The sequence below is a fragment of the Austrofundulus limnaeus genome, unplaced genomic scaffold (assembly GCF_001266775.1).
Source record: "Austrofundulus limnaeus strain Quisiro unplaced genomic scaffold, Austrofundulus_limnaeus-1.0 Scaffold21, whole genome shotgun sequence".
Classification (NCBI taxonomy): Eukaryota; Metazoa; Chordata; class Actinopteri; order Cyprinodontiformes; family Rivulidae; genus Austrofundulus; species Austrofundulus limnaeus.
Window position 1 is genome coordinate 1,739,577 of NW_013952423.1, and position 10,777 is coordinate 1,750,353.

Here is a 10,777-nt window from a genome sequence, read left to right on the forward strand (position 1 = left end):
TTTTTTTCCATCCGCATGATGCAGCGGAGCAACAAGCAGTTCTGTCTGAACATTTTACTAAACATTGAGACCAACATTTGWCCCGAAGGATCCGTCAGAAATCCGACCAGAGTTCGAGCAGCGGGAGTGAAAAAGTTCATTTTTGGACGTTTTGCGGCCGAAGTTTGACGCAGCTTTTCTCCGGACACCAGGGAGAAAAAAAGAGTTGGAGGGTCGTGATGGAAGTGTTTCCTGGAGAAAAATGAGATATTTCCCCATTTTAAACTCGGAAGGTTTGAGGATGAGGAAAGTCGGGAGGGAGAGTAATTTAAAGTTTTCCAGATGTCTGTTTTGATGCGGGCTGAAACTCTTTTTACTCAGATAAAGAAAAGTTTCTGCTTTTCTGCAGCATCGCTGGATTTAAWTTTTTTCTCTTTGGATTCATACAGAAAACACCCAAACCTTTAGGGATAACGGGATTAATTTTATTCTGAACTCATCTTTGGGATATGATTGGACCCCTTTGGAGACAAAACAAAGCAGAAAAAAGTCAATATTTGTTATAAAAATGATAATTGGGTGAAATTCTTCTGAAACTCAAAACAAGGGAAGCCCAACGATGGGCACACAGCCAACACTCACTGACAGGTAGGTGAAAATAGGCAAGAATTTATATTTTAATTTATTTTTGTAAGTTTCTTCTTTCTAACTTTTCATCAATGTTAACACACAGAGCTTAAATATCGATTATTTTTTATCAACTAATCACATGTAAATGTCATCTTTTCTCTGTAAAAATCTCATATTTTAATGTTTAATTTGGTACATACATTAAAACTGTAAATGTCACACTACAGACAAAAGTTTGTCCTGAGAAAATAGCTGCTAAAATACTAGTTTAATGAAGAATTCTGATTTTTTTGCAATGAGTTTCTAAAAAATGTAAACAGTCAATATCTTACCTGCTTTGGGTAGGTTTTTATATAACCTCCGTTTGGAGACTTTAATTCTGACCAGCTATTTGTTGCTGTCATATTAAACAACTCCAGCTTACCTTTTTTATAGCAGCTCATGTAAATGTCGTTTTTAAAAACCTTGCACAGATTATTTAAGAGCATGTTTTAGAAACAAATAGCAGCTATAAAGAGGGTTAAAACCGCATTAACAATAAAGTCAAACCAATGATTCAGTGTATAATTTAAAAAAGTAGTAAAAACTGCACCCTAACTATATTATTATTATTATTTATTATTATTATTATTATGTTTAGTAACAGACTTTTCTCTGAGGCAGCGTCAAAAAAGCACAAGCGACTTCATCTGAAACTCAAAGAAAGTCATCTGATTACTTGACCTTCAGCCTGCAGAAAGGAGCAGGTCTGTTTCTGTTCTGCTCCTCCTAAAACAATGAGTCTGTTCATGATTTTTTTTATTTGAATTTCCACATAAAAATCATGAATTTTTCCAGTTTGTCTCCAAATCTGCTCAAACGGGGCGACCAAGCCCCAAATTGGTCTTGTTGCAATGATCTTTGTGTCATTCAAATAAATAAATAAATAAATTAAAATAATGTGCATACAAAATAACATATCAAGATTTTAATAAAGAAAGAACTTGGTTATTAGCCTAGCTTAGCATAAAGGCATAAGCTGGAAAAAAAGAACATTGGTTGAATAATGTTTAAACAACACTGTTTATTTCAGTGATAGTTTATTTTTTATTTTTTGTAGAAAACAAATGCCTCAGTGCTAAGCTAGGCTAACAACCTACCTTTTATGAGTTATTCCCTTTGAGCACTAAATACTACAATTTGTTAATTATTTATTCAATATTCTATTCAATATGATGTTTTTCCAGTGTTAATATTAATAATAATAAAGCCCCCCACCCCGAAAGGCAGTAAAATTACATTTTAATAATTATAATTCTTTACCATGGAAAGTAGCAACATATCTTAAAGTCTTTATGCTCTTTTTAAAAACTATAAAGTAACATATCTGCAGTGTTTGTTTTTATTAAGGAAACTATAAAACGGACATCCTGTTTACCACTTCTATGTGAATTCTACAGATTATTCGCCATGCTTGTGTGTTAAACGGGGCGCTGTTGCTGAGTTACACTCAGTGCCAACTCCAGCAGTGATGAGGTCACATCTTGGACGATGTTCAAGCGCTTCTACAAGAGGAGAATTTAATTTGAGCTGCCTTTAGGGTTTCTAATTTACTGTTCGTATGTGGCGCGTTCACCTGCCTGCCTTGTCTTAAAGGGCAGGATGAACTCTATGTTTTCTGGTGAATAACAGWATCATGGTTGTCAGAATAATGATGATGTCACACGCAGCAGTAAACATGGATGCTACATGTTAGCATGGTTGGGTCGGATATCCCAGCGTGTGTGGCGTTCCTCGATAMCAAACGAGCTTGCGGCCCATTGAATGTGACGTGTAGCCAATCAGAAAGAGAGGTGAYGGGAACATAGAGGGGCGTTCAAAATACAGAAGACAAACAAAGTGACATGGAGCTCCAGAAACTCCACTGGGTTTCTTTTTGTTTTGTATTTTCTCTGTTAAAAATTGCCCACAAACTCTCGCCATTGCTTCTTCCTCGTCAGCCATGTTTATTTACTCTGAGCTCACGTTTGATCTCGAGATATCGCGAGATTTCCCGTCCAACATCTGAACGTTGAACAGGTTTAGAAAATCGACCTACAATTTAAAAATCTTGCAGTGTGAACCAGGCCCAACAGAGAGGCCCGCCTTTACCTGCACAGCTGCATGAACACCTCATGTCCCTGAGCTGCAGGATCTGTCTCTATGTTTCCTCCTTCAGTCTGAAAACTAATAAAGGATTAAAACTGCATGAAAACACATCAATATGTCCTGCTGTGTTCCTGCAGAGAGAACGAAGAGGCGGAAGGAAGAAGTCAGGTTGAGGCCGTAATCACATTTCTTACAGAGACCGTTTTGCTCGGTCGCGTCCAGTTTTGACCACCCCCTTCCCCCTCCCTCCACCACCCCTCCCAGCCCAGTGGTAATGACAGGAAGTAGTGACATCACAGCTGAACAATGTCCACAAGGGTCATCAGATCCCTGGCCCTTCCTGCCAGCCACACAGAGCTCAGACAGCACAGACTTCTGCCTTAAAGTGTGAAATATTTCAGGATGAGACAGAGCTACATATATAAACAAAAACTCAACATCAACCCCTTAATATCCTGCTAGTTTGTCTGGTTACAGTTTATAAATTAACCATTAGCACACTGGGGGCATGGAAGTAACTACAGTTTTAGTAATTTTTTGGCTCAGAGGAGTATGAGTTTTGGGAAACAGTTCAGCAACGATCCAAATCTTTTTAGCGACTCTTTCAAACAACAAGCAACACGGCTGAGCTCATGAGGCCTCCTGAGTCGTTTTGACCCAAGGGCAGCAGGAGGGTTTGTGTTTTTAGCTCGTTAGTAACGCTGAACTTCACAGGCTTACATTGAATTTAGACTCTCATCATGAAGTTATTACAGGAATAATTAACCTTCAGGACTGAGTGTTCATTTATAGTTGGTGTTTTAATCTTACCAGTGGTTATTCTCTGTAATGAAAAGTTATTTTTAGTAGATGTATAAAGACAAGGTGACAGCGTTGACGTAACCAAACTATTGTTTTAARCTTGAATAATCTTTGTCCTTTTAAACCTCAGAACTACTGACAAAAAGTTTCACATTGATGACTTTAAAATAATCAAACTTTTAAAACGGTGACACCTTTAGAGTAAATTTCAGTCATGAATTATACAGTATATATGTTTTTACAAAAATCTTCAAAATTTAAACTTTGATATTATCAAACTAAGTTAGAAAAATCAACAAGGATTAAAATAGGTTTCTCTAAATATGCCGCAAAAGCAGAATCATTAAAAGTTGCAACACAAGTTAACAGAACTCCTTACAAACTACGAAACCAAACATTTAAAGTTTAGACTTCATCCATAAAAAAAAGGAAAAAAAGGAAGTTTAGATTTAATTCAATCGTTTACTTTTGTCATTTTCCAGATATTCAAATCTGAAACGTGGGTCTACACTTAATGTAAACAAAACTCTTTTATCTGCGTACTTTACTCAACAGATCTGAAATCTGAGTGAATATATTAAAACAGTTGAACTTCTCAACCCCAAAAGGCTCTACGTACCATCCTCGGTTATTTTCAATCACTTCGGCTGTATTCGTATGTAAACAAACCCACATGGCAGTCGTCAGGCGTTCACAATCTCTCCTGATAAATTTTAAATTTAAGGACACCTTAATCTATAATAGGAGTAAAATAAACYGTGCAGACTTTTACTGGTCTTTATAGCGTTACAATGTCTACTTTTAATTTGTTAAAACTACACCCTGCTTTCTTAATATTTTCCTATATTTGGAGTTTGTTGGACTCTGCAGCCGTTCTGGAGCTGTAGTCCTTCGCCTTTATCATCCCGGAGGAATTGTCTGGTATTTTTGGCTTCTGAGGCAGAGAGCAAGCAAACAAAGAAGAAATTAGAGCAGCAGCAGATATGACAGCAGACTGGCACCAACAACAGATTCTTTTATTTATTTAAATCAGAGAACCGGTAAACTGATCACGTGTTGCTAATGGATCTGATCTGAACCCTATCATCTTGAATTTATTTGAAATAAATCAGGATTTAACTTCTATTATTTTGATATCACTGTAAAATATCCAAATATGTGAAAGTAAATCTGATAAATTCATATTTTAAAATGTTTAGCTCATTCAGGAAATTATATATATATAAAAAACATTTTCATCATAGAAACGCATCTCGGTTCTTCAAAAACATATCTTTAAAATACATTTATCCTTTTATTCCAAATTAATTTGACACAAAACGTGAGTTTTAATAGACAATATAAAAAGTGTCCTAAACCTAAAATCTCACTGCTGCCCACTAAGCAGGATGTCGGCTGTTCTCCTATCTCTTCATCTTATCAAGTAGCTAAAAGGAGCTTCAACAAAATGAGCCTTCGTGTTTCAAGGTTCTCCTCTTCATCACGACGTACGGTTCCGTCTCTTTGTTTGCAGCTGTGAGACTAAACTCCAGACTAAACACCAGCCGAATGTTTAGTCTCCGTCCAGTCTCCCTGAATCTTCAACTTTTAATTTATTTCCTCCACTTTTCCTTCATTCAGGCAAGATTTCTTCACTCTGCTGGATCTGACCTAAGCCTATCCTCCTCCTCCTCCTCCTCCTGGTTTTTTATTTTGTTATTTTTGCAGCCTCTTATTTTCAGGAAGCCGAAGCCGAGCCAATAAAGGCCCCAGTTGCCGTCGCCGTTTCCGGGAATCTGTCCCACAAAGCCACTGTAGTAAGAGGGCTCTGACGTTGGGGGGCCATTGTTTAAGGTCCCRGGGCCCCCATTGTTCAAGGAGGAGCAGCAAGACAAACAAAATCCCCTCTTTTAGAGCGAGGAGGAGGAGCTGCGAAGGGGAATGAGGAGAGAGGGAACCATGGCTGCTGCTAATATTTGAACCAGACCACCTTAAAGTGCTGCTTTCACAGAATCACTGAACCAGTGTGAGAGAACAGAGAGCATTATGGGACGATTTTATGAATCATTATAAAAACATTTAATTTGTGGAGGCAGAGCTTAACTTCATCTTTGACGACAAACTTTTCAGTGCTTTTAGTCCTGAAAGTGTCTCTGGTTAAATATATAAATAAATAGTTTGATTTACAATGAATAAAACATGTTTGATTCATGAAAATGATTTAATTTAAACTTCTAAACAATCMCCTCTTGTCTCTGCAGGACTCCGAGCATTCTCAACAAGGACCTGACAGACAAAAAGCCAAAGAATGGAAAACCCTCCATCTCCCTCAAACACGAGTTTGACCCGACAGGTGAGACATTTATTTACCTGCTGCTGTAAAAAAAAACAAACAAACAAACACTCTATTTAATAACCTTCATTTTCTGATGATTTTTGTGCTTTATTTTTGTAAAGCCATACTTTATTTGTCATTTAGCTATAGAGAAAATTAATTTTCTTTAAAAATTCTATGTGAACAATGACAGACGCTCCAGAAACAAGGTTGTTAAAGCTAAAAARGCAGAAAACTAGCTTAAAGCTAAATGAGGCTAACCATTAGCTAAAAGATAATAAAGCAAAAACAAGAAGTAAAATGAGCAAATTAGCRATTATTAAAACTATAGTTAAGAGAAGCAAAATACCAGCCAAAAGCTAAAAGTAGCAATACAGTATTTAGAAGCTGAAAGTAGCTGAAGACTAGCAGAAAGTCAAAGGTAGCAAAAGACTGGTTAAAAACTAAAAGTATTGAAATGGTAGCTGGAAAAGACTAGTAAAAAGCCAAATGGTTAACTTAAAGTAGCAAAAATCTATTTAAAGCTAAAAATAGCTAAAGACAAACTAAAAGCTAAAGATGGAAAAAGTAGCTAAAAGGAGCAAAGACTAGCAATAAGCCAAATGTAGCAAAAGGTTTGCAGACAATAGCAAATGGCTAGCTCAAGGATTAAAGTAGCTAAAGGCCAGAGTTGTAGAGTAACTAAGTACAAATACTTTGTTACTGTACTTAAGTAGATTTTTTGGGTATCKGTACTTTACTTGAGTAATTATTTTTTAGCCTACTCTTTACTTCTACTCCTTACATCTTAATGGTCTGTGGGAGGAAGCCGGAGTACCTGGAGAGAACCCACGCATGCATGGAGAGAACATTAAAGTACAAAAAATATCAGATACTTTTAGACTTTTACTCAAGTAATATTCCTAAAGGAGACTTTAAATTTTACCAAAGTAATTTTTTGGTAACATGCTTGTACTTTTACTCACGTATCACTTTGTGGTACTTTATACAACACTGCTAAAGGCTAACTAAAATCTAAAAGGAGCAAAAAGTAGCTAGAAGCTAAAAGGTGTAAAAGACTAGCAACAATTCAGYTGTAGCAAATGGTTAGCTGAAAGTAGCAAAAAACTATCTCAAAGCTAAACATATCTAAAATGCTAAAAGGAGCAGAACCATAGCTAAAAGCTAAAGGATGTACAGGAACACAAAAACAGAGCAGATACGTTGAAGCAGATTTTAAAGATGTTTCTGAAGGAATTTAGATGATCAGGGTGTATTTCTACAAGGAAAACATTAGATTTTTATTTTTAACCCTGATTCAGCCATCATTCTCTGTTTTTAATGAATCTGTTAGAGTTTTCCTCTGAAGTCGTTGCTCGGGCACACGGGGACAGTGTAGGTGTTGTTGGGTCGGTTGCCACGGTTCCAGGCTTGACATTAATCCTTGCTGCCCTTTTGTTCACCCTGGAGTCCTGAAGCTTCTCATGGAGCCCAGAAGACAACCAGTTATCCACTCGGCTGCACTCGGCTTCCTGAGATCGTTCTCTCAGRAGAAAAAAAGCACTCAGCTTCTTCTTTAGCCGCAGAAAGATTGAGCTCCTTAACGAGTTCTGCTGATTGATCCGTTTGTTGAAGATTTCAGGATGTTGGTAAAGTTTGTTTTTTGTGCTCCGGACACGTTAAATTACAGTTTGATTTCTGCCTGCTTGATATTTTAGAAAATATCCCAGAGGTTGAAGAGTGCAGCAGCCTAGCTCTCATGATTCATCCGTTCCATCATCACTGATTCATACTTTCTGCTGCAGAAAATAATCYTCAGAAAGTTTCCTGCCGTGTGAGCTTGTCTGAACCTCACATTTAAAGGAATATGCAACAGTACTGGGATTGTTGGCTGCAGTCGTTTTTCCATTTTACGTCCAGATAAACTAAAACTCCTGTTAAAATCTGAAAGCAGTTTAAGATGAGTTCTTCTAAAACACTTAGCTRCATTTTCACTGTGYTGGGKATGTTTTTGTTGCCTAAAAATTACRYTTTTGCAAATAAAATTGTTTTTATGTTGTATAAAATTATYAATCTTTATCTGTTTTGACAAATTKGCTGCGTAACTGAACAGGGTTCAGTAAAACAAAACAATTCAAGATGTCCGCGACAGCTAAGCTAACTTAGCAAAMACACACRGAGCAAATGTTTWGAACTTTGTCATTACTGMGCAAAATTCAGTGTGGTAGTAACTGAGAGTMGTACCCAGTTATTCAGCTGGTGGCTGGGGGGCCACATCTTGCTTGCAGCTGAGCACAATCTGGCCCTACAGTTGTTATATTTATATCAGAGAGGTAATCCTGTTGTAAAGATAAAATATAGATGATTAAATTTACAAAGTAATTTAATTAATTTACTATTAAAATCGGATGTCCGACACCTGTTGGAGAAAAGACCATCTTCACACTCATCAACAAACCGCTCCAGAACTACTAGACGAATTTTAATAAAACTCTCAGCTAATAACCTGGTTTATTTACCAAACTGACTCAGCCCCCTCTCATCATTAAGGCTTGTCTATTCAAATGAAAAAGAGCAATGCATTCCTCTGCCTCCATTCATTTGAAATTATTATCCACCTCTAAAAAGGATCTATTTATTTATATCTTACTCTTCCAACAACTTTAATTCGGCCCAAACAGTAAAGTGTACTCACACACTCAGTCTGTGTTTTTGTCGTTTCCTGTATGGAGACGTTTTCCCACAAAGTGAACGTACCAAACTGCATGCAAAAGAAGCTAAATGTCTTTTCTTTTGTAAAGCTAAAYAAACTTTATTTTGCTCCTGAGTGTGTTTCATCTAATAAAACATTAAACGGCAGGTCTGGTTCAGCGCTGTGTGATAATCCAAAGAGATGAAAATGGTTTTGGTCTGACGGTTAGTGGAGACAACCCYGTGTTTGTGCAGCTGGTCAAAGAAGGTAAGACTCTACATCACACACGTTACCACAACACACCCTGACAAACAACCTCCCTGACTCTCTTTCCTGTCCTGGTACAGATGGAGCCGCGATGCGAGCCGGTGTCCAGACAGGAGACAGAATCGTTAAGGTTCGTTTTRTGTCTTTAAGAGCGCTGCGAGTGTCCAAGCTGCCTCAAGACTGATCCGTTTAACACTTCCAGCTCTAAAGCTCYGAGTTTAAATGAGTCCCAGACTCAACCAACAGTGAAAATATATAATTTATTACTACAGCTACTGATAACTTTTCCTTCATGAGGCAGCCATGTTGGAATTTAAAGGCAGGGTTTGTGACACATTTGATTATTTTTTAAGTTTGGTTTTGTAAATGTAAAAGTTATTTACTGATGTTTTTTTTTACACTTGGGACAGGTTAATGGGAGGTTAGTTACCCATTCAAACCACAAAGAGGTTGTGGAATTAATCAAGTGTAAGTATTTACCTCTTAAATATCCKATTTTATGCTAGGAAACATAAATACTTTGGAAATGTGGCTAAAGCTTTTGGCTAGTTTTTGAYACTTTCAGCATCTAGTTAATGTTATGGTACTTTGGTCTTTTAGCTAGTCTTTTATTACTTTATGCAACTAGCCTGCTTGCTGTTTGCTACATTTATCTTTTAGCTTTTCTTTTTCTTAAGTTACTTAACATTTTGCTATTCTTACCTGTTGTTTTGCCACTTTTGGCTTTTTCCTAGTGGTTTGATCAGTTTAAATTTTAGCTAGCTTTTTGCTACAATCAAGTGTTTTATTATTTTAACTTTTAGCTACTTTTTTCCCCACTTGTAGCATCTAGTTCGTCATTTGCTAGATTTATCGTTTAGCTCATCTTTTTCTACAGTTTCTTAGCATTTTTCTACCTTTAACTGGTGTTTTACCTCCTCAGACTTTTAGCAAGCATTTTTCTCTTTTGCTGTCTTTTCGCTGTTCCAGTTCTTTTCTAGCTAGTTTCTTTTAAGGTAGCGTTCGGCTTTAGTTTTAGTTTAACAACTTATTTTAAAGCTCCTAATATTGGAGTTGTTTATTATTTTTAACTTGCTGTTATTGTTTTCTTTCTTTCCCTCCTTTTTTACTTTTTTTTCTTGCAGCCGGTTCCTATGTAGCCCTGACGGTCTTGGGGAGACCTCCAGGACTTCCTCAGATTCCCCTGGATGAGAAGGAAGAGCAGGAGGAAGAGGAGGAGGAGGAAGAGGCAGACACGCCTCCTTTTCTTTCAGCTCCAAACTCACCTGCCCTCTCAGGTGAAGATCAGTCCTGCTTCTTGAGCAGCAGCAGCACACCCTGCAGCCCTCATAACCACATCGCCTGCTCCTCATCGGACGGGGTAAGACTCTGAAGTAGTACTGAGATACTGGGAAATACTTAGTAGTAGTATTTACAGGGGAAAGTATTTCACCCTAAAACATTTACCAGGTTGTCTTTAGTAAAGCTGAGGTTGTTTGTTTCAGGATGCAGCTTCATGGTTGAGGAACGGTGAGGATGAGGAGGGTGATGGTGTGTCGTCCCTGAAGGAACAGTACCCACCTTTAGGTTCTGAGGGTGGGCACTCGATCAACAACAACGCTGTGAGTATATCCACTCAGCGAGACTCCTAGTGTGATATTTTGTGTTTTTATGTTTTTGCTTGTGTTTTTCTGTCTGTTAGAAAAATAACTCATGATCCACAACCATCACTGGATGTATATCTACACCTAAATAACATTTTAAATCAATCCAGTTCATAATAAAACATCCACTTTGTTTGATTTATTGAGCTAAAATCTGGTTTGGTGTTAGCCGAGAGCGATCCTCGACATATACTGAATGCTCAAGGCTAATTCAAGATGGCCACCATAGCTAATTTTAAAGGGATCCATGATTAGTTGTAACATTAGACTTTATTTGATAAACATATATTTTAACTGTAAAATAAAGACTATAAAAATACTGTAGGCTGTTTAGTTTTTATAATT

General features: G+C 37.2%; 1 protein-coding gene across 1 annotated transcript in view; it reads left to right on the forward strand.

Annotated features, from left to right (window-relative positions):
• LOC106514639 (rho guanine nucleotide exchange factor 12) overlaps nt 1–10,777 on the forward strand; it is a 24,893-nt gene continuing 14,116 nt past the window's right edge. Inside the window, exons 1-7 of the mRNA XM_014004019.1 lie at nt 1–627; nt 5,778–5,869; nt 8,691–8,789; nt 8,870–8,919; nt 9,200–9,257; nt 9,914–10,149; nt 10,274–10,390. Coding sequence (XP_013859473.1) covers nt 599–627; nt 5,778–5,869; nt 8,691–8,789; nt 8,870–8,919; nt 9,200–9,257; nt 9,914–10,149; nt 10,274–10,390 — 681 coding nt within the window. The 5' untranslated portion in view covers nt 1–598. The remainder of the gene's footprint in view (nt 628–5,777; nt 5,870–8,690; nt 8,790–8,869; nt 8,920–9,199; nt 9,258–9,913; nt 10,150–10,273; nt 10,391–10,777) is intronic.